The sequence below is a fragment of the Cyclopterus lumpus genome, chromosome 7, assembly GCF_009769545.1.
Source record: "Cyclopterus lumpus isolate fCycLum1 chromosome 7, fCycLum1.pri, whole genome shotgun sequence".
Classification (NCBI taxonomy): Eukaryota; Metazoa; Chordata; class Actinopteri; order Perciformes; family Cyclopteridae; genus Cyclopterus; species Cyclopterus lumpus.
In genome coordinates this window covers 19,285,821-19,312,373 of record NC_046972.1, presented here as the reverse complement: position 1 = coordinate 19,312,373, position 26,553 = coordinate 19,285,821, and the positions used below count along the sequence as shown (strand labels likewise).

The following is a 26,553-nucleotide window of genomic DNA, read 5'->3' as shown; positions in this document are numbered from 1 at the left end:
AGCAGAAGAGGCTGAGATTGGAAAAAGGAAAACCTTGACAGACGGCTTCAGTGTTGCGATGCGGAGGTCTTTAAAATGAATGAATATCAAATATAATCCATTTCCTCTCTCAGTAGCGTTGATCATTGCAGACACCGGTGGAGCCCCGGAATAAAGTCCTGTTATATATATATATATATATATATAGCTCATTAGGATAAAGGATTTGACTTTCTGTCACAGGAGCCTGTCAAATCATACTATAATTCTGGCCCGTTCTTTAGGCCTTTAATTTATCTAAGTGACAAAAAGCAGAGTGTATTTAAGATTAAGATTGTAGCTATGTGAAAAGTTCACCTGCAAATCTTGTTTTTTACTGCCATTTATGAATGGGATGACGGGTTAGCTGGTGGGCACTCTTCATACAGTATTATCAATTTCAAAATGTTCTGTGGATTGACCTGGGAATCTGCCTTTCCTCCTCCTTCTTTCCCCGCCCCCCCTCCCCCCACCCCGAGCACCCAAACCAGAGAAAGGTAGGCACATCAGGACAACACAACAGAATCAGTTTTACAACATATTCCACTTGTGGACACAGAGCAATAAAGAACTATTTTGTGGAGACCTATAGACCTAGTGAAGTTTAAAATGATTGGACACATGTAGTCGACTTACTCTTATGCAAATGCCAGTATTGCAAGACAAGCATTCAGTAGTTTATGGACAGCAATTATATGGCACCCTTTACCGAACTGCACGTTTTCATCAATTCCAAACCAAGAAGAAAAAAAAAGACCCTGCTTTGATAGAAAGTTATGGGTCCTCGACACTTTGCATGTGAACTAGTGTTAGATCTATTTTCCTCTCCTCTATAGCTGTCTTTCTCTCTGTCTTTCCTCGTTACGTGACCCAATTTTTCTCGGCTCCCGACCTCCCCAAACCCCCAAAGTTTCATCTCCTCTCGGTTCTCCTAATGTGTTTTTGCTTTCCTCCTTTTTCTTCCCTTCTCTTGTTTGTAAGTTTTATTTTTTGTAATTGTGCATGTACAAGCGTCACTGACTCGATGGATATGTTTAAAAGAAAAAAAAAAAAAAAAAAAAAAGATATTTCAGCTGCTGAAGCCATGCAAAACGTTTTGAATTGCCCTTAAAATATGGAAGATGTTTTCTGAATGCTTTATATTCTTTCTGCTGTAAAATAATAAAAAAAGGAGAAAATGAAGAAAACTCGAGGACAACGTTTGCTCCGTCTTTTTGTGCCAGTATGTTTTGCACCAACACCCCTTTTTTCAAGAAAAGACAGAAGCGGAGACAGTATTCATAATACAGTTTTTATTTCTGTTCAACAAACAGTGCTCTATGACCTTTTACTTCCACATTTAAAAGACACGTGGTCACATATCAGACAACCAAGGACTTTTAACAAATGCGTGCACATAAATTTAGTTAAACACTACAAGTAATTTCAATAAATCGTCTTAAAGTCCAACCAAACAATTTATCTCAAATGTACCTATGGCATTATTCTTTTTGTGAACAAATACTGACACTGCGTATGTATGCGAGTGTATATGTGCGAGTACATGCACCTGGGCATACATACACTATATGTGCAGACATGCCGCTACATGCATGCATGATGTTCCTTATATTGTCTGCATGTATACTTATTATGTGAGTGCAAGATAGTAATTTCTGTTTTAGTGCAAGCCCCGCCTCTTGTGTGTCGCATAATGTAAAGTGTTTTAGACACAGTACTTCCAGAAACACTCAGAATTCCCCGCTCTCTTCCTGAACTGTTTCCGGATGCCCAACACACGGCTGAAAGGATTTAGGAGACTTTGTTTCTCCAATAGGACCTGGAACACATGGATAAAGCAGCAGTGATAAACATTTCATCTACAGCTTACTTTTCTTTGCTGTTTAAGGTATTACATTGGTAGAAAGCCCACCTCTCTTTTCATCCCCCTGGGAAGCAGGCCTGTTCTGACACCTGAGAGAAATACAACATGAGGTTAGTCTGATATTCGAGATAACTCACGACAGCTTGTTGCATTGGAAAAGCACACGGATGAAACACGTCCATTTCCTTGACGACCTCATTGCTAGTTGTGTCGTTTTCAGGTTATTCTCTAAAAATACATTTGAGTTTGGGCACGACACGTTCTTTTGTTTGTATGAGCCATGTTTCTGTGCATGTTGGCTAAAGCAACTCCATCAACAACTACCTGGTCCTGATCAATACCTCCAACTGCCTGGTTCCCCAGTAGTGCTGCTTTGTATCCAACCAAAGAAAAATGGTATACTTGTGTGTATCAGTTCAAATTTGTAGCACAATGTTTCTGCAAAAAAGAAATGAGGTGATTTTCCCAGGATAAAAGTGTCTGCATTGAGCATCAGCACTTTAATGCAAAAGGGGCCGAGAGTGTTGTTGACTTACCATCTTTGTTGTACTCCCCAGATATCAGAGTGGAATATCTGAGACCGGCACCATCCCGGGAAGGGAAGGTTTGCTCGGACAGATCATCGAGAGCGCCGACTCCTCCGTCCTCGACCGATACTAGGAATAAAAGAACGGCCACACAAAGCTGGTAATGCCCACAACTGACAGGCGAAGATTCACAGGATGTACGTTTTCGAGACGTTTTATTTCGGTAATTTGTCTATGCGAAATGGTAAACACGTTTCACATTTCTGTGAATAAAAGCTACATAGGAGATATAAGTTGTCCACTCACCAGGTCCTGGATAGGGCATCTCCGCAGATTCTGTGATGGGGTGGGCCAGCAGTGGGCCGGAGGCCACGAGCAAAAAGGCCCAAGACAGGAGATGATTAAACTTCATCGCTACAGGACTCTGTTGTTGGAAGTGCCTCTGATTCACACGGTGATCCTCAGGTGGAAAAAAAGACTTGTAGATGCTTTGTTGGTCCCAACTGGGTTATATACTTCCAGCTGTATACCACCCCCCCCCCCCCCCCACACACACACACACACACACACACACACACCCCTGCATGCCACGCAGCAGGCGCACACTTTTGCTGGCCAAAACAACCATCATCAATATCCACAGTCCCTTCCTTTCTAAGTGTGATAAATCAACAGGCAGTCACAGGTGAATTATGGTGCTTCAAGGTCACAGTCATGTTTTACCAGCTCTTCAGCGTGCTCAACTGTTTTTACTGTCTTTGTAAATGGGATTGAAGCAGGTGTTTCACATGTCATTCTCACCAACACCCAATAGGGGAGCAGGTGGAGAAACGGGGCCGCCAAATGACTAATGCTTTTATGCTACCAGCTCATTAAACTCGAGTGCCATTTGAATCCTCTTGACTCAAAGCGCACAGGGGGGAAAAAAAGCTCCACAATTGGAGCTGCATACAATGCAGTAATAATTCCTAATAAAAATGGCATAATTACTTGCGGAGACTGGCTCAGTAGAAATGCTCGTATGTTGTAGGCCTCGGGAGCCTATAAGTCATCTGACATTTTAATTTCCCATGGGTCATTGAATCAGATTGATACATGCATAATATTTAGAGGGCTTGTTCTGGTGAGATGGTAAACTTGTGCGTTCACTTCTTCTTAGTCATGCAGTAAATCACAACTTTATTAGAACGTCCAGCATAGAGAAACCCTTTCCTGTCAATGGAGACCGGGAACAGGTGGAGAAAGCAACTAAAGAGTCACATTTTGCACCTCTGTATGTAATTTGTATATTTATGAGAAGTGTGACATCAATGTTCAGTCTCTTGTATGATAATGAGGATCGATGGAGCGACAGTGACATTTCGTTTTATGGCCGGAAGACCAGACACTCCATTAGGTGTTGCTTTATACCATAAAAAGCGATTACAATTTATATTCTGTATTAGTCAAGGCCCCGCGGCCAAACACAGTTTATTCAAGCCTCTAAACTAAATGGAGTCTCCTCCACTCTTGCGGGTTATCTCGCTGTATATTGGGTCCTCTTTTACAATTTTAGGATGAATCTAGAATTTCCTTAAGGTACAGGTGTTTCGGAAGCAATATGGACACTTTTCTTGAGTTTCATACAATATAAATTGGATCAGTGTGAACAGAGCAGAGTGGCCTTAACAGTAAATCAATTCTAAGAGATCAAAAAGCAGCATCAAGGATGGAGTTACATATCGAGTATTGTTGTCGACGTCTGGACCATTCACTGTAAAACAAAAACTTAACTCTGCATGTATTTGTTAAGAATTCCTATTTAGAAACACTTATATATTTGAATAATTTACCTGATATATTTAAATAAATGAATTACTTTACTAGAAGTAAGTCTCGGTATAGAAATATCACAATTGAGAAATATGTCATGTCCTGCTTTCAAAATATTAAATATGAATGAGAACAAGAATTTGCTTAAAATGATAGTCTAAATCTGCTGATGGTCATAGCTCCCGAAGCTACATGTCACATCACACAGACGTAATAGTCCAAGCTAAGTGACCTGACAGGTTTTTATGACTTGTTGACAATATTCGGCCTACTGGAAATCTGACGTATTTTCAGCCAGCAGAGGGCAACATTACGTCTAGAAAAGCACTTACAATAGCTCATAATAGATCTACTTACAGATGTTCAGCTAATTAGCCTCCATTCTTAACTTTTGAGTGTAGCTTTAAGGGGGAAAACTCTTCCAAGACACTAGTCTGTTTTACCTTACTTATTTTAAAGTCCAAATTGAATCACACAACCTGCAGCCTTCAAAACCTAGAATGCCCTACAAATCCTCTTCATTACTGACATTTACAAAACATTTTTTAAAAGCATATGATCTTCCTCAGAAATGGGACTTTTATTATTATTTTTTGACATATGCATTATACTTTCCAAGATAGTTTCCTGCCTACCTGATTAAATCAGTTAGTTCCCTCCCAATCTAAAATATGTAGATGCACAATAGAGGAACATTTGACGATGGCTCTTATTTCTCGGGAGTCCACTGACATGTTTTGCCACATTATCATTCTTGAAGAAACGTTACTTTCTTGATTCTTGTTGTTCTGAGTTTGTACTCATGGTTGAATGCGCAACAAAGTCGCTTTGGATAAAAGCGTCAGCTAAATGATATGCAATGTAATGTAATATCAAATGTGCTTATTAACACTTGTGGGTGCCAAAATGGTTACTTTGCAGCACCGAGTAGTTTTCTCCCCAATAATATTTGCACGTTTAAAATCCAATTTTAGTTAATTAAAATAATACAAAGACAGACACGCTTCTGCTGAGAGTTGCCTTCAATAACTGTTCGGAAAAAAAGTGCAATTCAGAGAGCACACACGAAAGTTGGTGCGTTGGCTTGTATGATATTCAAGTTGCAGGCATGTTGTCGGCCCAAGATTGTGTAGGAATGGGTGTCAGTGGTTCCCAAACTTTTTCTGTCAAGACCCCCTTTGATGATATAGGAACATCAACCCCCCCCCCCCCCCCCCCCGACCCCAAATTTTTCTTGGTTTTTAATGAATTGCATTATAATGCATGAGCCATGCGCTTTAGACCAGTCACAAATCTGTCCATGTTTGTACATACTTCCTTCTCTTATCTTTATCTTTCTCTGTCGCTCCGTATCTTTGTCGCTCTGTGTCGCTGTGTGTCTCTCCCTCGCTCGCGCTCTCTCGCTCGGGCGCGCGCTCGCTCTCTCGCTCTCGCTGGTTTTGCCACAGTCGGTCTGTGACATGAGCCGCTCTGGTGGCGTGGTTGGAACACAGTGCATGTCACGTCGGTTATTTTATATTGTTTTACCGGTCTATGTGTGCGTCTGTGTGTGTGGGTTGGTGATGAAGCCGCGACCCCCCTGTAGTACCACTGCGCCCCCCCTAGGGGTCGCGACCCCCACTTTGGGAACCACTGCACTAAGTGAAGGTGAAAGTCTACTGTTGTGTTGCCGGACAGTGGGCCTTCTCATTACGCTGCCTAATCCGTAGTCTAACTTTTTTTTTTACCTGAGTCGGCTTTAATCCCGATTATCAAATCTCCATCTCTGTTCCAAAACGTGTAAACAAAAGCAAAACCGCAAGCAAAATAAGGCGAATTTGTTATTTCTTCTGGACGACACCGTGACCGGTGTAGATATGTCTGAGCTTGAAGGAGCACCTGAAGGCATCAGCCGTTGAACGCCCCCCAGAACAGAACAGAACAGGAGCCGCGGAGAGGCGCCCGGAGCCGACAGACTGCGGGTTAAGTTTGTCCACCCTTGCTTCCCATCACCAGTTGACGTCCGGGGCTTTTTGTTTCATTCAGGCGACAAACCGCCGTGGGTTTCGTCGACTATTCACAACCCGAAAGTACAGGCGTTAGAAACACGGGCCAAGCGCGCTCGTGACATTTTTTTTTTTTTTTGGGGATGAATTGAAGAGACGAAAGAGAGGACGGGAGGGGAAAGTGCGACGGAGCGCACGAAGTTGACACTTGGCTCAATTGTTTGGGACTTGTTGAAGAGGCTGCGTGTGTGCGCACACACACACACACACACACACACACACACACAACAACACTGGAGCCTGTGCGGGGGGGACAGGTAGGTTATAAAACATGGACTCTTACAGTGTTGCGCTGGTTCTTATTTGTTGCTTTTGCTCGACTAACAAGTGGCCGACTGCAATGCAGACAACGTCACGCTGTTTGAACTTTATAGTTAGCTTAACGTTGCTGTCAACAGCAACACTGCTGGTGTTAGCTTGGTTGCTGTCAGTAAATACTGTCTGCTGAGTATGTTTAGTAATTAACTTTTTTTTGTTTTGCATTAACGCCACTGAGATAAGCCAGGTGTGTGTGTGTGTTCAACAAATGTCTCTTCGTGTCGTTAACTTGAGAGGTTTCCTTCCCTCTGGTGTACCTTGCCTTTAGGTCCCAGTTCACTTAACGTTAGCCAGATAAATAAAGAAAACAATTCCCTTTCTGGTGTCAGGGTCTTCTGTATCACCATGAGGCTGTGACAACACGTGGACAATGATGGCAGAGCTGGAAATTGACCAGTCCAACCTTCCACGTGTCCAAGAAGGTAAGATCATATTCCCACACTGGCCCAACTGTAGTATGGAAAGTGTGTGCACAGTGTTCATGGTCTGTCCTGGAGAAAAAGTTGTTTTTGTTTAGCCCCCTCGGGGAGACCAGAGGTCAGGATTTACTTGTCTGCTGCATGCTTTCGAAAGATTGAGACATTTGACAACGTCCTATCGTCTCTCTTTTTGCACTATAAATACCTGGCCTTTGCAACAAATGGCAGCTTTTTTTCTGTCCTTATGTGTCTGCATGATTTCTATCTTAGACAAGAAGTTGCTTGCGATATGTTTTGACTGCACGCAGCAGAGATGGATCTCATCATGGACCGGTCTGCTGTGCTGGGTGCAGATAAGGAATGCGATTTTTGGGAAATGTTATTTCACATGCAAAGAAACGAGTTAGAAACAGAATAGAAAAGCTGCTCTTATGAACCAAATAGTTGTATCTTGTTTGCACGTAAGTCTGAAAACAGTCACAGGTAAGGAATGTCGAGGCTGGGGCCTGGATGTCGACCCTTGACTCGTCTTTGGCATGGCCACACTAATGAATGAGTGTTTTATCAACGGAGATAATTCAGCACTCCACTTTTGTTTCCATACACAAAGGGCACAGTGTGCAACTTTGCATTTGTATGCTTAATTGAGCAGGGGCCAGTGCCCAAACAAAGCCAGTAACAGAAGCAATAAACTGCTCATTGAGACAATAGCAGCATGTAAATCAGATGTCTGGTCTGTGTAATTTTCTTTCCGCTCATCATCTGCTTTCATCCGACCGATTTGTCAAACTGTGCTGTTGTCCCTCTGTGGCACTGGGGTATTTTACTGAGCTCATCATTGTGAGTGTTTACGCTTCACGATCCGTAGTTCCTGGGTCTCCACGTCTCCTTCACTTTTCTCTCAATCCGAGAGACTCACTCGGCCAAGTCAACTATCTTCGTTTTCACGGCCTCCCTTATCAGTTCCTGTTTTGTCCCTCCTCTGGCTGCTCCAGATATAGCCTGATGTGCAGAGGGAATGCAGCTCTCAGAGGAATTTCTGCCCCCCCCCCCCTTCCTCATTTCCCTCTCACCAACTGACCCAGAGTCCCATTACCCCCTCACCTCTCTTTGTTCTCCATGAGTTTCACCCAGTTCGCCTAGTTATTACTCGGCACAGAGTTGTTGGATGGACAGACACTTGTTGGTAACATTTTGTGCATAAAGTGGCAAGCTCGAGAACAGAGCAGATGAGTGTGAGAGAAAGAGAGAGAAAGAGAGGTTTGTGGGTGGGTGGAGGATTTTGGCTGAAAATAGAACCCATGTCATTTTCTTCTTTCGCTGATTTCTTTGTTTTTGCAGGCACTTGCCACTGCTGCTATCCAAGTAGCTGGGAACATGAAAGGGAAATATCTGTGTCAGTATTTGATTGTCTGTTCCCTCAAGCTGGATGCCTGAGATAATCGGCATCATTTTATTTGATATCAGTTGTCAGTTCTCTAATGTGGGTTGGAGTTGTGCTAAAATACAAAGTGCCTGCATTCAACTATGAGATTTTGTTACATCAGCAAAAAATAGATATTTTGGACGACCAGTAACATGGAATATTTGTAGGGAACAAGAGGCATTCAAATAGGAAATAATTCCTTGGTTTTGACTGTTTAGGCTTTGAGGTCATGCAGGTCTTGGTTTCCTGCTCCATAATAATAATAATATCCCCTTCTCCCACCGTTTCACTGCACAGACGGTCTGCCCACATTCTACTGGCTAATGCAGTGGGTTGCTGGATAGATTTTGCGATCTTATGTAACCTATATTCATGTTGCCTTGAACTCTTTCTTGGACATTCTTACCTCTCAGTGGATCTTAGCCTCTGGTGTTCAAATGCCACAGCCAATTTCTGTTGTCTGCTGGATCCTTGATTTTCTATCCTCTTAGGAAACTGACACTGCCTAGCAGGGTCCCTTCAGTGCCCTTATTAAGAAGCTTATATAGGGGTGAGTAGAATTTAGAAAACTCACTCGACCTGAACTCGCACTGCACACCCTGTCCATCAAAACCTGTTTAGCAGTTGTAATAACACAGTCTTCTGGTCCCTCCCCTAGGAGGGTAATGTGACAGTAGTTTTAAAGGAGGTTGGAAAAACAAGTTAACCCGCAATGCAGACGCACCCACACCCACGTGTGTGCGTGTGTGTGTGCGGACAGACATGAACAGTCAGTTTATCCTGTCGGATAAAAATCAAGCGTTCGACTTCTCATAGACAGACTGGACACATAAGGACACTTTAGCAGATAGTCTCTTAAGCTCCACGACAGGTGTAAATTGTAATGCGTGTCTGTCTTGGTATGGGTTAACTCACAGTGTATTATGTGGTCATTTATGGGGTAAACAGACCCTTTAGATGGCTTAGCTCTCAATGAACTTTGACTGCTGGGACCCTGGAGACTAAAACATACCCCAAGAGTTATTCTCAGCAAGAACGTTGTTTTCTTTTTCCATTTTTGTTAGGATTTAGAGAATAGAGTATGACTTAATCTTACCACAAGAATGTTTCAGAAGCTTTCCTCATTTTCCTATTTACAGAACTGGAGGAAGAGGAGCTATCCTCTGCTTGATTTGTTATATCAACTCAGAAGCAGTTCTAAAAGTGTTGACATTGAACATTGCATTGTTAGAGCTGGCTCTTGTAGTTCACGTAAGGTACAGCAATAATAAGAAGCAAAGAGGACTCTGTATAGAAGAGTATGAATGTGAAACGGTGACATGATGGGTTAATGGGGAATGTATCTGTCTTTTAGATTATAATAACATAATAGTCTGCAAAGTTTGGGATGGGTCGAGTGCTTGATGTTTCGTGTGTTTTCAACTAGCCACACAGATGGTCACAGCTGTACCACAGTCTGTAGGCTCGATGTCACTCTTACAATGAATCTTGAGGCCACCCATTCGTTCTCGTCATCCGTGACGCCATCCAGCGACTCTTCAGCTAGTAAGTAAACTTCCAGGGTCTTTGCTTGTCGTCTGTTCATTCATGTGTCCTTCTTCTGACAAAGAGATAAACAAGCAAACCTCGAGCAAACAAAGTGAGAATAAATGTCTTAGCTTTGACTCCCTTACAGCATTGGACAGATTTACACACACAGTATACGAGATACCGGATCATATTTGCATCTCAACTGTTACAGTTGTAAAATAGGTTATTATGAACAACATATTGCATTTATGTGTGTCAACTCGGCTCATAAACCCAATTCTTGAGTATCGTAAGCATTAAGCACATGGATGTAAACGTGGCCTTTGTCTCCACAGAAGTGGCCCTGCCTGCTGTTAAGGGGGGTTATTAGTATGACAGGTGTTTTTTAATTGGTCGTGCCTCAGGCTGGAGGCTTTTCCCTCTGCATTGAGCTGAATCTCTTCTTAAACACTGTTTTCTGTCCTCCTCCTGGCATTTGGAAGCATTTAAATTCCCAGATGAAAATCAGTGACATAGCGAAGCAGTTTATTTTCTGGTCCCAGTGGGCTGTGTGTCTGCAAATATGGAGGCAGTGGAGAGAACAGTTGGGCTACAGCGCTGCTGCTGACTGTCTGTTTATTTTCTCCTGAGTACTTTTCTGAGTAGGCTCCGGCACATAGACGCTATCAAGGTTCATTTAGGACTACTGTAAACACATGGTATGTCTATAGATGACAATAACAGTCCACAGATGCTCAAGCTATTAAACCCAGTGTACAGACCAAAGAGTCCTGCAGAACTGTGGGTATTCGCCACATTGTTACGGGAGTCTTAAAATGAGCTCCGGTCAAAACACAGCAATTAACTGTCTTGCTGAATGCCGACTATCCCTTTTGACTTCACGTGTTTGGGAACATTTTCTTTGCATAATTGTTCTTGTGTCTATATTTAAGTCTCTGTATTTTGTCCACTTTCTGACAAAACAGGACATGCCTATACTTTAAGCTAGCGTTAATGGCATGAAACCGATATGTTATTACCATATCCAGCAGCAGGTGGTGAGACTATGGGCTCATGGGAGGGGGAAGGCTCTGTTAGCCACAGAGTCGGTGTCCAGACGAGAGAGCTTTTAGCTAAAGCTTTGGGATTTACCACAACCTTACAGATTTCACTCAACATACTTTTGTACCATCTGCACTGGCTTCACAGTGGAAATGGTTGCAGGTCGGAGGTCCTTAACTTTGCATCTTCATTTGCTAGTCATAGTGAATTAAAAACATGAACCTTCCTCTTTAAGATTATTGCAACCACAATTTAAAGATGACATGTTATGCATACACTATGGCGTGCTGGACATCGGTGCGGCCCCCGGATTTCAGTCACTTTGGTCGGGTTGAAAGTAAAAATGACCGAAAAACGACCGGTTTTCAAATGACGATAAAAGTGGTTCCCCTAACCGGATTTGAACACTTTCTTACACCGAATGGAGGTCCTTCCGTCCTTCTAAATATCGGCGTGCTGGGCGAAAGCGTGGCTGCCCCCCCCCCCCCACCCCCACCCCCCACCACCACCACACCCACACCCACACCCCCCCACACCCCCATACCCACACACAAATAGTAAAAGTTACAGAGACATTTGACAACGTCATTTGTAGGAATGCGGTGGGACCTGTTCCTCTGTCGCTATCGAACCAATGGACTTTGGGAGGACAGTACATATTGTGTTTCTCTGGAACACTGGCACCCTGTCATGATTGGGATTTCATGAGGGCTTTTTATATATTTAACAGGTCATTCATACCAGAGTGGTGAATGTTTTTCCCCAACTCCTCCACCGCTTGTCTGTCAAACAGCCATCATGACACACAGCACTTTTATCCTGTTGTTTCCCTTTAGACAAAGGGCTGAAGCAGAATAGGGTCTCATTTCAAGCTGCCCAAGGGCTCAACGGTGGTTCTGATTGGAGCAAATGTCCATTTGTAACTTGTTGTATGATACTAAAGTGTTTCCGTCCTCCGTTTCAGTGTGCCAGTGTTTTGCTGTGCTGGAGGACGGCGCGTTGGCACACAACCTGCAGGAACAGGAGAGTAAGTAGAACGTGGCAGCAGCACAGCTGCACACTACAAAAAGGTGTCGGAATGTGTATTATGTGGGCTGCTCCGTAGTCTCTTAGTGAATCACTACTTTCTCTGTTTTGTTGCTTCATCTTTAATTGTCTTGTGAAGAAATTTACCTAATCATTATACTTAGCAGCTATTAATATAGCCTAAATTACAGATTTACAATAAAAGACCCTTGAGTAAAATGCTCATGGCTTACCAAGGCAGACTGTAGCAGTTGTCATATCTTTGGAACTTTGCACAGTAAACAAAGTATATATATATATATATATATATATATATATATATATATATATATATATATATATATATATGTGTGTATATATATATATATATATATATATATATATATATATATATATACATACATACACTACCGTTCAGAAGTTTGGGGTCACCCAGACAATTTCGTGTTTTCCATGAAAACTCACACTTTTATTTATCAAATGAGTTGCAAAATGAATAGAAAATATAGTCAAGACATTGACAAGGTTAGCAATAATGATTTATATTTGAAATATTAATTTGGTTCTTCAAACTTTGCTTTCATCAAAGAATGCTCCATTTGCAGCAGTTTTATAGCTTCTCTCACTAGCATAACTGTTTGCAGCTGTGCTAACATAATTGCACAATGGTTTTAAAAGGTTTTCTAATCATCCATTAGTCTTCTAATAACACAATGTACCATTAGAACACTGGAGTGATAGTTGCTGGAAATGGGCCTCTATACACCTATGTAGATATTTCATTAAAAACCAGACGTTTCCACCTGGATTAGTCATTTACCACATTAACAATGTATAGAGTGTATTTCTGATTAATTTAATGTTATCTTCGTTGAAAAAAACAGTGCTTTTCTTTGAAAAATAAGGACATTTCTAAGTGACCCCAAACTTTTGAACGGTGGTGTATGTGTGTGTGTGTGTGTATATATATATATATATATATATATATATATATATATATATATATATATATATATATATAATTTTATTTATTTATTGATCACACATGGTCCTTCATTGCCACACATTGAGACTGTCCTACCCTCTGCCTTTTTTCTCTGACTTGCTCTTATAGTCGAACAATACTATACCACCAACATCCAGAAGAACCAGCTAGTGCAGAATGACATCCGTGTAGCAAAAAGACTGCAGGATGAGGAGGAAGAGGAGCAGGCCCAGCAGAGCACCCTCCTCAGACAGGCCTCCAGACAGCTGTAGGTGACGTCTGCCCCTCAAAGCTCACACTGCTGCACTATTCCGATATCTGTGTTCTCATGTCCTGCATATACCCTGACCTGTATAGATTGACTAAGTATATTTATAATCTCATTTACATTGTTGTCTGATGTGTTTGTACTTGTATCACATGTCATAAGTGTGATGAGTCTTTTTCCTCCCTGACTGTAGAGAGATGGAAGACTTTGAGTATGCCCGTGTAATTCAGGAGGAGATCCAGCGTGGTGCTGAAGAGACCCGAAGGAGGGAGCAGGAGGATGAGGTGAGTACAAACTGTTGTAAACCGATTTTAATTCTGTCAGCATTTGGTTTGTATTTCTCCAATTTAATATCTAGCAACTTTCTTAAAAAGAAGATTCCACTTTTAGGTATGTGGACATTTAATCTGTGCTAAGGATAGCAATGACAGTAGTTCCGCTTAGTTTATACTCATCGTAGTAAAGCGAGCCAAAATAATGTTGTCAACGGGACCGGCGCATGGGGAAAGTGGTCACAGGTCGTTCACCTCTGAAGTTTTTCTGAACTGATGAAAGCGCTATTTACATATCATGGGATTATACAAAGAAGGCCAATTCGCTTTCTATTGCTGAAGATCTTAATTATCTTAGTATATGTTTTGCCAGACAAATCCAATTGTTTAAAGGATTTTCAATGTTTGTTTACTGCATGTAATACTTGACTTATTTCTATACAAGCCTTGTACAAAGGCAATAAAGTAGTCAATAAATATGTGATGAGATAATTACAACCCCTTCACAGCATTGTAGAGGTTTTGCCAGTCACACCTAGTCTATGGGCATATCTATGGGTTACAATCGTTATCGTGTGGATTCTTCATGGTACATTTTGTCAGTACGCCCTCCGGTGTTTCGAAGAATAATGCAGCGCATAGAGTATAGACGCCTCTGTCTATACGCGGAGCTTGTCTGCAGAGGCTAGAGTAAATCCCACAATGAATACATGCACCAGTTGGTTTTATGCATAATTGTTCAACTTTAAATGCTTTGATCAGTATAACCAAGTATAAAGGTCAGTTCTGACACCACATGAATTTGCACCTACTTGTCAATTATCCACTTACCACCCACCTCAATATGATAAATCTTTTCAATCGGAAATCTGCACCCATCAGTGTCTGAGGAAAAAAATGATTTATACAGTCAGCAGGCTACTATTCTTTGCTATAGCTCTTTAAATAGATGGACCCCATAATTTGCACGCTGTCTATAGGCCTACTAAAAAATGAAGCCTAAATGATGCATTAAGATGTTTTTATTTCATATAAAATTAAGTTTTCAGTTACAAATCAACCTGTGCATGAATACTACAAACACAATACTAATGTATCCTCTTTTAGAGTGCACAACAATCCAAATATAAATATAAAAGTATGGATGAGAAGGGGCAGGTGAAAACGCTAACATCCATCATAATAGCTCGACTTCCCATCTTCCATTAGAATCAGCCAGATTTAAAAGTCAAGGCCTTATTCAATCATCATTCAGGCCATCAAGTGGGCTTGAATCTGTGCCAACATGCATTGCACCAAATCCAAAGAAACTCCTTGAAAAGTTTAACTTTCCCATTTTCTTTTTTTAGGCAATGGGAGGAAACTCACTAAACAGTGAGCCTCAGTCCATCATATGTTATGAGATAGATAGACGGATAGATAGAGAGAGTTGCCCCTTGGATGACTCGTATAATGGAAGTCACTTATTTTGTCATTTTTTTTTTTCAATTAAAGATTAGCTTTAAGCCAGAAGTTGTTCCAGCAAATAAGAAGACTCAAATGTGACAGCAAAGGTAGGAGAGTGAAATATTTTTGAGGGATTTGCTCTTAAAAGAGAAACAAATCCTTTCTTGTGCGTGTCAAGTTGCTGTCAGCAACCAGAGCGGAGCGAGACACTGTTCTGTATGGACAAGCTCAACTTGGCACAATGCAGTTATAAAACAGGAACTTGGACACAAATATGATTGACTGAAAGTGATACTCCTCCCCCGATTTATCTTTTGAGCACCAAATGTTGGCCTGAAAGTTTGTTGTTAAAAGTTTTTAGAAAACATTCTCAAACCACAATTTTAATAGATGATGCTGTAATGTTAATTACCTGACTCAGTACGGTGGTGCACAAAGCAGAATATAGCTGCTTTATGAAGATAGATTAATGATTATATGTGTCTCAAACTGCATGACTGTGCAGACAGCTAACTGCCTAATCCAAGGCTGACTTAAAATAACAGCAGCATTATCTTAACATTTTCATTCAGCACAGGGACTCATAGACCTCTATGGCAACTGGGACATGCTTGTGTATCATTTAATTATCTCCCTGTTACCAGCAGGCCAGGGAGTATCGCTGGTAACGCTTCACTTTGCTCTCTCTCAAGACTAACTGAATCCGTAATGAATGGCGGTTGCAGCAAAGTGCTGCTCTGGGCCTCTGATGTATCCACTGTGCCGTGAGAAGGCTGCGTGAGCAACGTCGGCTGTTAAACAGAGACGCAACCTGTCAGCTTCCCATCCGGATGACGGCTCAAGCAATTTCTCTGGTGGTTGATTCCAGACATGGACCATCAACCTCTAGATGCACGACACAGAACGCACACACGCGCGTGCACACTCGACATGTGTAGTTCGAGAAGAGGCAGGTTAAATTATAACGTTATCTAGATAATGCTGTGATGGTTGACACTTGTTTTCCATTTTCCGTAGTCCTTATTTATGTTGCAGCACTAGATCTCTCCTCCATGTTGTAGATGCAAAAACATTCTTCTTGCAACCCAAACATGGCGGGGCAACCATATGGTTCCCATCAATCACGGCTCCCTTGTTGTTCTGATGTGCACACAGAAACCCAGCCCCTCAAAAATGTCTGCATTTCTTTCTTTTTTTTACAGCAGGCATATGCATTTCTGAACATCGGTTGTTTTACTCAAAAAAAGAAACCCGACTGCCTCCCAATAGAAATGTTGAGTTGAGCTGTGTAAGAAGAAGAAAAAGAGCATTGTGAGGGAAAAAGAGTCAACTATGCAATGAAGCTCCCCAGCTGGTGTAGTGGAGTGGTCTGCGTCACTCGGCTGCTCTAGCAAAAATATTTTCCTTTACCCTGCAGTTTCCTTTTTACAGGCGGCTGCCTTGGACGGGCTTATAGAAGCTCCTTGTTTGGTGGATGTGAGGCCGGAGAGACTGTGGGGTTCATTCATCAGTACTCAATGGTTTTGGTTTGAACTGTTGGAGCCGACATGAGGTGTCTACACTCTGAATTAAATGGACGTTTACCTCGTGGGTTAACATATTTTGCTGGGCTATGCAGCAAAAGGCATGATAATACATAATCTGATCCTGTGGATGTAGTAATCTTTTTTTTACGAGTGTTGACTCCCATTAGCTTACCTTTCTTAATGACTGGCTGATCAGAGGTGTTGATTAAATATTTGCCTCCCTGTAGATTTAGTCTTTAATTAAGGAACAGAAGGCATCAGGCTGTGCATTTTTAAATGCCATATCCCTGTGGCAAGCCGCGCCTAACCTGCCACGGCAAGCTGCTAATTGTCTGCTGATGCTCGAAAAGTGGCTGACACACAGACACACACACACACACACACACACACACACACACACTGATTGCTAAACAAAAAGAGCTGCGTTAGCTTTTAGTTATGATTCATGTTGCAAATGCAGCCTACAGAGAGATTTAATAGTATGTACTGGTATAATTTGCTGGTTTGTAGAGAACATAATTAGTTTTAGACTTGTTTTGGAGGAGTAGGAGGGGGGGTTCTCCTTCAGAGAGCAGTCAAGTATAGCAGCTCTAGTAAGAGCAGGCATTCCTCAGTGACGTGGTGTTTCTTCAAAGGAAACGGTTCTGGTGACCTGCTTCTGTTGGAGGGTTTCTTCTGGTCCCGAGTTCAGTCTCAAGTGTGCGAGTCTCTCATTGAGTCTCCTAGTTTCCATCCAGTCAGCCTTCACGTGGATGGATCCTCTTCTCCATGTCAACTGCAAACAGTTTGGTTCACATTACATTCATGTTGTCACTTGAAAGCTAATAATAAGATCAAATCAAAGGGAACTGAGACTGTTTATGGCAAACAGGGTTGTGAGGTCGAACAGACAAAGAAATGCTCTTTTACTGAATACATTAAAGAGTTTTATTTCTGAGAGCAGTTTGTGTACATTGTGGAAAGAAGGTAACATGAAAGCAGATGTAGGACATTCATCAAAAGTTTCCTCAAGATGTTGTTGTGATTGTTGAGTCAGCGTTACCTTGCTTTCTTTTTACACAACCTATGTTATTCTGCCATCTGCTGGTTGAACACTGCACGGTGTATATCGTGTCTGAGAGAAAGTAATTGCAGCGTGCCGCCAACTCATTTCATTATTAGCTTTGCTGTGATAACTTTAATTTGTTTTTTTATTTAAATAATGAGGTATTATTGGCATGATACTGTTTAGAGTTACAGGATTGTAACAGTCACTCTAATCTAGCTGGAAGTTCTTCTCAAAGCCTGAAAAGGATACAATATTTTCTGTTAATTTGCTTATTTGACCTCCATTTCTCTGTGATCTTCATTTAGCATAAATTCTAAATGTTTTACACATTATGGTTTATAATGCAAAGAAGCAATCGGTGCATCTCCGTCTCCACAGGAAATAGCTAAACAAATGCAGGACGATGAGAAGCAGAGACTCATGAGGATCAGCAGAGGGCAGGAGGGCCATAGTCAAGGTACAGTTTCATGTATTTTAGTTAGTTAACATACTGCCAAATAATGTTAAAGATGGTGATCTCTTGGATAAGTTTTAGGAATTTGCTTATTTAAACTGAATGTGTATTTGTCGATTATTTGTAACTTGTAAGAAAGTAGGACAAACTCCAGAGCATGCCTAGCTTCTCTCTCAGCATGCGCTACCTCATTGCTACTGCTTATTATTGTTATATGCAAGCCCTTCTCCACATTACAACTGCATGAGAATAACCTCACACCACAGTTTATTCTCCTCCCATAATGTGTGTTCTGAATCAGTTGCATACATGTAACATGTTGCTCTTAATGTTAGTGCCTTAGTTGGGTCTAAAACATTTAAATAAAAGGTCTAACAAATTGTCCTACTTAAGTCACATGCTGTTTTTCTTTTTTTAAAGTGATGCGTTACCTCATAATTAACTGCACTTCTCTGTTGGTTACCTGCTAACAGCCTCACCATCCTCCTTGCTTTTGTGTTTGCATGTTTGGCATTACTAAAGGCAGCACTATCGATCCTGCACTACCATCCCCACGCCAGCACACACTCAGTGGCCTTCACCAAGGAGAGGCGCAGTACTCATCTACCACCACCAGGTGGCAATGCTCTACCTCTCACGCCCATTCAGACTTAACTGGGCCTCTGGCTGACTCGCCTCAGGGGTTAGCAGCTCAGAAAAACACAACTTCATGGTCAAATCAAGGACACCCAGATTCCATCAGGGAAATCAGGAGTGAATTGAGTGAGGATTCAGAGGACTCTGACACAGTTTCCTCTCAACGGCACTCTGTCGGGTCCCAGAGACTGAATGAAAGACTCAACACGGCACCTCCTCAACGGCGGGCACCTTTCCATCAGCCACGAGAAAGAAACTACAGAAGTCTTTACTCTCGCAGCAGCCTCATAGAGGAGGAGAGGGGAGAATGGACTGAGGGCTATGAAAATGGTGACCGAGAGAAGAGGAAGCCTAGGAATTTGGATCAGGAAAGGAACCATAGAGAGGAGTCTCAGAGTTTCCACGGTAGCAGAGATCAGGATAGAGACTGTAGGTTAGACCAAGTGAGAGAAAGGCGATCTAGTCGCAGTGAATCTGTCAGGATACGTGACGGGAGTAAACGCAGTAACAGAGACTTGGCGAGGACCTGGAGCTATACGGAAAACCCAGACAAGCATGTCCGTTTTCAGGAAAACACCAGGAGCTCTTGCAGGCAGCAGGGTGAAACCACACGAGTTTGGGAGATGCTGGGCCAGGTCCTCAGAGAGAGGGGCGTGGCTGTGAGGTTTGGCAGCAACGGGGCGCCACTTCAAATAAGGCCTCAAAGCAGAGACAGCAAGGTGCTCCATGGGAGTGAGGTCTCCTGTAGTGACTCCCAGCCACATCAGAGGGCTTTCCAGAGAGCTGCCACCACCAGGCACAGTTTCCATGGAGATAGCCTGGAGAGGAGGAGATGCCAAGAGAGCAGTGGGAGAGATCACAGAGAAGACGGAGACCGGCACTGCAAAGATGCGGCTCGCGATGCAAAGATTTATGAGATTCCGCGTGGAGACTCGAATCTCGCTCCGAGAGAAAGGGGAGGCAGTAGCCGGTGGAGAGAGCACAGATACACGAACGATGACGAGAGCGACAGGTATGCAAACGATCGCAGGGTCAAGAGGACCACAAGCGAACGCAGGTGTTGGCACAAGACCATTGAAGAAAGGTTGAGCTCGGAGGAGGAGGAGGAGGGCGAGAGGCGGCCCTGTCGAAGAGCCCCACAGCGTACCCAAAGCCTCAGCAGCAGGCGCCGGGCTTCAAACGGGGACGGTTCAAGGCGCGTGGCAGCAGGTAACACACAGAACGGCAGCCAACTCCAATCTGCAGAGGGAAAGCTTCCAGAGCTGTGCTCCCTACCTCTCCGTGTACATCTGCTCCTCTCATCTTCCCTCAATCATCGTCTAATCTGGACAAATGTGGGCTTTAATGGTGACTCTGGGTCTCTTTCTGAAGTGGGACATTTTCCTGTTCATATCTATAATTCCAGTAGTCCTGAAATAATCAATGTGTGCCTTCACTCTCATCTTCATTCTTTCAGTTTTGCTGTAGTGAGGGGAATGGGTACTAATGAAGTCCCTTTAGAAAGCTAGCAACATGCCCTTACATGCTGCATCCTCTCGTCTCCTGGGGTGATTCAAATATCATCTGTCTTTGTTTCTGGCTCAGTTTCTGTGCACGCATCCCTGATTTCTCCCTTTCGTTATTTTAATGATTGTATGTTTCAGTTCCTTTGAATCTGACACACCTCACGCTTTCACTTAGGAGCGCCACTGCAGCCAGAGCCAGGTGAGCAAAGCCTGCACATGGGCGAGCTGCGGCAGGTCCTACAGGATGAAGAACTGGCCCACAAGCTGCAGGAAGACGAGGAAAGGCGGCTGAGGAGGGTAATTTGGGGATTTATGAGTCAAGGAGAAAGGACAGAAGAACGGATTCTCTTTTCAATTATCTTTTTATGACTTTCACGTTTTTGTTTTTTGCAGAAATCCCAGCCCTCTCCATGTAGTTTTTACCCAGAGGGAGACTTCAGAGTAGCACAAGTGGCGCAGGATGAGGTATGATGAATTGATCCATCAACAGTACCTCATGTTTAACAGCCGCCTGTGGAATGATCCATCGTTGTGTTCGTTGCACTAGGAAATTGCTCGCTTCATGCAGAAGCAGGAAGTGAAGTCAAAGCGAAGATCTCGTGAGCTAGAGGGGCCGACATCGTGGCGCGAGCACAGAGCGGAGATCAGTGTTCATGACCGACGGGCTGCGAGAGACAGACCGGTACGTGTTGTAGATATTGTAGAACTGATGATTAGACTCCGTAGGCAGTACATATCATTTCTTTTTTAAGGTGATGACATTAGTTCTACTCCTTTTGTCCACGATCTGCAGGTCCATCGAGAGAGGCTTGACTCAGAGGGCCTCCCTTCCCCCACTGAGGACTGCTCCCCAGAGAACCAGCCACCCAGCCCCTTGTCCACTCTACCGTATGAGTCTCTCCATGAATTTACCTGAAGCATGTCTGTGTCTACATGTCGTTCACCTACTTTGAATGCTGAATTACATCTTCTGCGTCAACAGACAAGTCCAGCAGATCCGAAACATTGCGGAAGAGCTGGACCCGACCTTCCAGGCCGGGAGGCAAAGCACGGAGAGCCTCGGAGGGGGACCGGCAGGTACCGTACACGGGACAGTCGATCCTGAGCATATATCCATTAAACTATTAAAGTGGACACTCACTTCCTATTTCCTTGAACATAGGTCCGACCTGTCAGTCGCTCCCCACGCAACAAGCCGGCTTACACGACTTACTCGAGGAGGCGACTTTCATCCCACCCACAAAACGGCAAACGGACAAATCGGGACGAGCTAAACCCAAAGAGAAGAAGGAAAATTGCAAGCAACAATAATTTGACAGATGCTGTTGGAGTGCATATATAAAATAACACCAAATATCAGTTTACTATATTACTTTGAGGTTAAAGCTACCCCTACGAGCACTTTAGACCAGAGAATTGAGAAAAATTACATTTTATATTTCTTGATCATGTGAATGACACTTGCCTTTTTTAAAATAATTTTCAAAGGGGAAAATGGAGGTTTATTGAAGTTTTGTTTGAATTAGTCAGTGTTAATGATACACACTACTTTTTTTCTTAAATTATATTTGTATTTTGTTTTTTTGTTAAGTTAAGCAGTGAGCATCCGTCCATCATCTATAACCACTTCATTTGACATGTTTGATGCTCCTTGGTGACGCCACAGTGGTTAGCGCCGTTGTCTCACAGCAAAGAGCATCCAAAAGCACAAAAACAGAATATACTTTGATAACCCCTGAACCTCAATGACGAGGTTTTTGTTTTTGGACAAGCTACTTTAAGATGTTTACTTTCAGATCGTCTGCCAAATTTGTGTCAAAGCAGTTTGTCAGGGATTCAGCCATGTTTACAATAGTACAATGACAATCAAATGAACTTATTTAACTCTTAATGAAAAGCATCTTACAACAATCATCAAAGTAGATACAGAGCTACTGTATATCTCACAAAGTGATCTAAGATCAAAGATCCACTTACTAGCTTTATTCAGAGGTTAAAACGGCATCTCATGGTCACATGACCCCTGAGCCGAGTGAGTTCAGTTGAAAAGCATCAAAAAGCTTGTAAGAGGACCTTTAAGCTCAAATTACTTGGTTCAGATCAATTTTTTTGTCCAAGTTTGTTTACTTTACCAGGTGGGTTTTGTATAAGTCCAGAGTGTCAGTTAATGTTATGAATTCATGTATAGAATATGTGTTCTAACAAAAGATGTGTTTGTATGTTCATATTACTCCAACATTTAAAACACTATTTTGTTTCTTTTTTTTTTTTACAAATGAAATATTCCACTGCTTAGTGGACCACTATGAATGCAATTGTTCTGTATGAAAGAGCAACAAATAAAAAATGAAAAATGAAATTTTATTTGTTTTTAAAAAGTTATAAAAGTACAATGTAACAGAATGCATACTGCAGTGTAAACATGGACAGCACTAAACACATAAAAAAGCAAGTCTTGTAAAAAAATATATACATTTAAAAAGGCAGGAAGATGCATTTACATACCAAACAAACCAGAAGTGCATGTAATTAATCAAATAACCGATAAAGTGCTCCAGTTCAGACGACGTCAGTGTGACGTAGACCGTACTGTGGTAACGCTTCTCAAGGCAGCGCCTGTGGACTTTGTGGTCTTCTATCATCACATTGCTCAAACTATGACTCACACATGCTCGCTGATGCATCACCATAGGTGTGGACCAACATTTTAACATTTTAACCCCAAGCCCACACGGAATGTTCCATTTCAGAAGAAAAATGTCCGCCTGCTACAGTAAAGGAAAGGCACGCGTTTGCAAAAGAAGGTTCCACGTGGTCGGCTGCAGCTGCCCACTCTGTTGTGCTGGAAGAGAGCAAAAGCAATGAGGAGTATAGGACTCTCTACGGGGGGTCCACATGACCCTTGAGCCTAATCTTGATACCTTGTGTACCCCGTATGAAGCCAAGTGTGTATCATATTTGTCCCAAGGTAACGCACTAGGTTGGAATCTCAAAAATGCACGAGCAGCACATGACGAATCACATCTGACATTTAGTCTTAATGATTATTTCACTGGGCATGTCCCAACTTGCTTAAGAAGTGTTGTTCAACCCATAAATAATTATGTATTATCGTGTACTGTACAGTAGATTCCCCTTAACATATCATAGCATTACTTAACAAAAATGGAAACTCCCTTCACTGGAGTTTTTGACACCATTAAAGTAGGAATTTTCATATAGTTCCTCATAACGTTGGGTAGGGAGGTGTAGGCAATATGCCACCTGGTCTTCAACAGGACAGCTTTGTTTAAAAGAGGAAACAAAGCTGGTATCTTCTGTGTTATATAGACTCATTTAAATACTTTAAATATTGATAAGAAACCAAAACAGACACAAAAAAACTGACAAACTATCCCCTGATACATGCTAAATGTTTCACCACGTACAATTACGGTTGAGAGCATTGTTGGTTTGTTTAAAAATAGTTATTTTAGTTCCGTTTCTAAAGGACGTCACAGGATTCTGTTTTACCATCTGGTGCCGAATTCGATCCAATAATTTAAAAACCTCCCACAGCAAGTTGTTAGGAATATTATACACTTCAAGCTTAACCGAAAGAGAAAACCAAACACACAGTCTGCTCTAATTCACACGGTGAATGTTTTTCCCCCCCATCCAGAATTCCCCTTCCACTCTTGTTTATTTACGGTAACGTCAAAAGATCACTGGAATTCTCTCCTATTAGCTCTGACCGGACCGCTCAACATATTCCCAGTAGCTTTGGGTTCCTCTGATAAAAGGGAAATAGGGCGGGTAAAAAAAGACAGAAGGGTAAACACATTGCTCTGTAACTGTCGAATGTCCTACGTACGGCTCGGTATCGCAAACATGGACCCCCATCTGATTCAGGATATCCTGTTTCCCTTCACAGAGTTCAACAGGAAGTTCAGTGTGGCGTTCCAGCCACTCACACGATGAGCTGATGTGAGGACTCTGAGTGGCTGCCCCGCTCTTGCTTGGCCTCGTGGAAACTGCACTCAACTGCTATTAATGTCCTGGGATCATTATCATCATCATCATCGTCATCTAAAGCAAAGAAAGATGACAGATCAGATACCTTTTCAATGCTTGATAAACATCCCGTATCATCACAATCAGGGATGTAATATGGTCGACATAATCTCTTAATAATGTATTGTGGAGTACGGTGGTAATTACCTGTAGGGGTTCTGATTATCGGTGTTTTTGGGATCGGCTTTTCTTCTCCTGCCTTCCTTTTCTTGGCCATAATGCTGCTGATTGTGATGATGATGCCAACGGCCATCAGCGCGACACTGGTGACCACAGATAAGACCAACGGCCAGGACTGTTCTGTGGGATCTGACACAAAACAGCAAGAAATTATGGCTGGCTTTATATATAAATATATATATATATAAATATAAATATTTATATATATATATATATATATATATATATAAATATAAATATTTATATATATATAAATATATATTTATGTATATAAAAAAAAAATATATATATATAAATATATATTTATATATATATATGTATATATATATAATATATAAATATATATTTATATATATAATATATATATATATTTTTTATTTTTTTTATTTTGAAGAATTCAAGACCAACAGGATCCCGTCCTACCCGGTTTCTTTGGTTTGTGCACCAGGCCACCTGAAACATTAGCACACGTAATGTCAAAAAATGCATCTCCCATGGCAACGATCATTTGTTCTGGATCAGGACACCTTGGAGAAAACAAAAGACATCAAATCTCAGTCAGCACAACGACAATGAAACACGGCTACAGTATAGCAGTTTTTTTAGAGCAGGTAATATCTCACTTGGTACTCCAGGGTTTACACATCTGGTGACTTTGGTCGTTGAAGGTTCCAGCTGGACACGTTCTGCATGAACCTGCGCAGAACCCGTCCGGTTGATTTGCCACAGAACATAACTTGTTAATCTAATGTGTGTGTGTGTGTGTGTGTGTATATGTGTGTGTGTGTGTGTGTGTGTGTGTGTGTGTGTGTGTGTGTGTGTGTGTGTGTGTGTGTGTGTGTGTGTGTGTGTGTGTGTGTGTGAGCGTCTTCCTTTAGTCCTACTCACGTTTCTCTGTAGGTTCCTGACCTCTGTCACACCTTTTAACGCAGAAGGAGCAGCGGTCGTCCCCACAGGTGAGTCCCTCTTTACAGCCACACTGTGTGTCACTTGTGGCTGTGCACTGTTTCACATAAACCTGAGCGCCTACACATGTGAAAATATTGAAAGAGAGTTGTAAAAAAATTTTTTTTTTAAATAAGCTTGAAGAGGAAAGAAAGACTTTTGAAAAGAGTTTTAGGATGTGCTAACATACCTACACACTGTGCACACCTGGTACAACTCTTGTTTTTAGACTTCCCAGAAAATGTCCCGTGCTCACAAGGAACACAAAGGTCCTTCGGGCTGGGGCCACAGTCCTTGGCCAGGTGGTGTCCTGCAAACAAGGTTCAAGGTGAATTAATTTGACATTTGACTTTACTTAAAGCTTTTAAAAAAACTATGCTCTTTGTGACATAATGAATATATACGACAGCTCCGAGTTATTTGACTCGTCAGCTGCGCCATCCACACTTTTTGTCTTTGTTGTGGTATTAGCTGAAAAACCACATAAACTATTTTCGGTTACAAGTAACCACAGAAGAAGTGCTCAAAGTCTGGAATTGGATTTTTTTTTTTTTCTTCTTCTTTTTTTCTTTTTACCTCCTACAGGCAAAAAAAAAAGCACCAACAGCTCAAGAGGGCATATTGATTTGATTATGGAATAACTATTTCTTCTCCCCTTCATGAATACATGTAGGCAGTTCATCAAGAACAGTGCTGTGTTATTTTTTGGATTACTGTTTTTTTAAAGCCCAGTATCAACGCCAGGATATGAATGATACATGCAGTATATTTCATATATTACCATGGAGAGATGGAGAGCTCGTTATCTACCTGTGGTACTTACCGGGATAACAGGCTTCACAGCAAACATTGTCCTCGTTTGTTGTCCACGTCATGCAGCCTCTGTCCTGCTGCCCAACGCTGCACCAGCAGCCCTGCAGGAGCAGAGAGAAGCCCGTCGCCCAGAAGACTGCAGCCATGTTGTCGTCCGCTCTCCAGCCTGGTGGGTCAGGTCCACACGGGGAAGACCAGAGGTAATCCAATCCCAGGAATGAATTACCCAGGTACCTAACTTATTCTTGTCTCTCTCTAAACCTGTAAGCGTTACTCTTAAACACATGAATAATTATTCTTAACCCGAAAGCCTCTCAGCTGTAACGTTATGGTCTGGGGACATTAATTATGTCATGAAGAAGTCTCTCTGTGCTTTCCAACTCGTACTCAGCCCAG

The 26,553-nt window shown here is 42.1% G+C and overlaps 3 protein-coding genes across 7 annotated transcripts; 1 reads left to right on the top strand and 2 right to left on the bottom strand.

Annotated features, from left to right (window-relative positions):
- Nucleotides 1-1,341: 1,341 nt before the first annotated feature.
- LOC117733298 (urotensin-2-like) lies at nucleotides 1,342-9,003 on the bottom strand. 2 transcript variants are annotated; one of them, XM_034536837.1, is made up of 6 exons: nucleotides 8,836-9,003; nucleotides 2,716-2,869; nucleotides 2,419-2,538; nucleotides 2,224-2,320; nucleotides 1,931-1,971; nucleotides 1,342-1,837 (listed from the first exon to the last, which is right to left on the bottom strand). In XM_034536837.1, exons 2-6 carry the CDS (start codon nucleotides 2,819-2,821, stop codon nucleotides 1,749-1,751), a joined length of 453 nt encoding a protein of 150 aa, XP_034392728.1. In that variant the 5' UTR covers nucleotides 2,822-2,869; nucleotides 8,836-9,003; the 3' UTR covers nucleotides 1,342-1,748. The 2 variants fall into 2 exon arrangements, with proteins under 2 accessions (XP_034392728.1, XP_034392729.1); XM_034536838.1 differs by lacking the exons at nucleotides 2,224-2,320; nucleotides 8,836-9,003 and having other exon boundaries at nucleotides 2,716-2,899.
- On the top strand, nucleotides 5,828-22,529 carry ccdc187 (coiled-coil domain containing 187). Of its 4 annotated transcripts, none has more exons than XM_034536829.1 (13): nucleotides 5,828-6,523; nucleotides 6,914-7,006; nucleotides 11,965-12,027; nucleotides 13,141-13,279; nucleotides 13,473-13,563; nucleotides 17,950-18,028; nucleotides 18,548-19,870; nucleotides 20,342-20,463; nucleotides 20,560-20,631; nucleotides 20,714-20,848; nucleotides 20,960-21,054; nucleotides 21,149-21,243; nucleotides 21,329-22,492. In XM_034536829.1, the coding sequence occupies exons 2-13, from the start codon at nucleotides 6,955-6,957 to the stop codon at nucleotides 21,475-21,477; spliced, it is 2,415 nt and encodes an 804-aa protein (XP_034392720.1). In that variant the 5' UTR covers nucleotides 5,828-6,523; nucleotides 6,914-6,954; the 3' UTR covers nucleotides 21,478-22,492. The 4 variants fall into 4 exon arrangements, with proteins under 4 accessions (XP_034392720.1, XP_034392722.1, XP_034392719.1 ...); XM_034536828.1 differs by lacking the exon at nucleotides 5,828-6,523 and adding an exon at nucleotides 9,856-9,974 and having other exon boundaries at nucleotides 6,530-7,006; XM_034536831.1 differs by lacking the exon at nucleotides 18,548-19,870 and having other exon boundaries at nucleotides 5,831-6,523; nucleotides 21,329-22,529.
- LOC117733297 (tumor necrosis factor receptor superfamily member 9-like) lies at nucleotides 22,507-26,549 on the bottom strand. Its single transcript, XM_034536836.1, has 7 exons — nucleotides 26,168-26,549; nucleotides 25,535-25,654; nucleotides 25,288-25,425; nucleotides 25,023-25,095; nucleotides 24,823-24,926; nucleotides 24,367-24,528; nucleotides 22,507-24,234 (listed from the first exon to the last, which is right to left on the bottom strand). The coding sequence occupies exons 1-7, from the start codon at nucleotides 26,301-26,303 to the stop codon at nucleotides 24,116-24,118; spliced, it is 852 nt and encodes a 283-aa protein (XP_034392727.1). The 5' UTR covers nucleotides 26,304-26,549; the 3' UTR covers nucleotides 22,507-24,115.
- Between the last annotated feature and the right edge of the window lie 4 nt (nucleotides 26,550-26,553).